This window comes from Egretta garzetta, unplaced genomic scaffold (genome assembly GCF_000687185.1).
Source record: "Egretta garzetta isolate BGI_Z169 unplaced genomic scaffold, ASM68718v1 scaffold598, whole genome shotgun sequence".
Lineage (NCBI taxonomy): Eukaryota > Metazoa > Chordata > Aves > Pelecaniformes > Ardeidae > Egretta > Egretta garzetta.
This window is the reverse complement of record NW_009260621.1, coordinates 2,670,301-2,671,116: the sequence shown is the minus strand read 5'-3', so window position 1 is coordinate 2,671,116 and position 816 is coordinate 2,670,301. Positions and strand designations below refer to the sequence as shown.

General features: G+C 61.8%; 1 protein-coding gene across 1 annotated transcript in view; it reads right to left on the bottom strand.

Annotated features, from left to right (window-relative positions):
• Positions 1-320: 320 nt before the first annotated feature.
• Positions 321-816, bottom strand: part of LOC104132118 (flavin-containing monooxygenase 5) — a 4,998-nt gene continuing 4,502 nt past the window's right edge. Inside the window, exon 6 of the mRNA XM_035900816.1 lies at positions 321-796. Coding sequence (XP_035756709.1) covers positions 413-796 — 384 coding nt within the window. The 3' untranslated portion in view covers positions 321-412. The remainder of the gene's footprint in view (positions 797-816) is intronic.

Genomic DNA, 816 nt, shown 5'->3' with positions numbered 1-816 from the left:
AGGACAGTCTCATCAGAACGGACACCGGAGACTGAGACAGCCCACGCAGCGTGGTTGCTGGGCCCCTCGGCGGGGGGACAAGCTTTATTGCACTTTTCCAGAGGCGCCCTGGCCAGGCGTTCCCGGTTTTCCCCACCGCCTCTGCACCGACCTAACCCACCGTTAGAGCTTGCAGAGCTGCTGGGCCAGGATTTAGGGAAGGGGAGCAATCCCTGCCCTCAGAGCAGTCCCCACCAAGACCTGGTGTGGCCCTGGCACGGCAGGAAGGTGAGACAGACCAGGCTGCGTCTTCAAGGAATCGACTCCCCCCATGCCTCCTGACGTGGTGGCAGACCTAGCAAGAGACTACAGAAACACTGAAACCCAAAGGAAGAAGATTGCCAAGAGGACCTGCTGTCTCCTTCGTTTTAGGTTAAGGAGAGAGTGAGACATAGACAAGGGTGGCCACAATCAAACCGATGCTGAAGAAGACCTTGAAGATGTGGGGCACAGTGCTGTAGCAAGGAGGACGGACCCCGGCTCTGGTTTGCAGAGGCTTGATGATGCGCTGCCGCTGGGTGAGGATGGCCTCCCTGGCGCCTGCCCACTTCCCCGGGCCCCGCAGGCGGTACTGGTACGGTGTGCAAGGCCCGAAGGCCACCTCCAGCGCCAGCTTGGGGTCGGTGAGGAAGAGGGTGAGCAGGTTGGGCTTGACCCCCACCTGGCAGGCGAGCTCATCCATGTAGGGGAGGTAGTCCACCTGGATGGTGTGCCGCCGGCTCCTCACGTACCTGTGGGCAGGGAGGGCAGGTGGGTGCTGGCATGTGGGCATGGGGG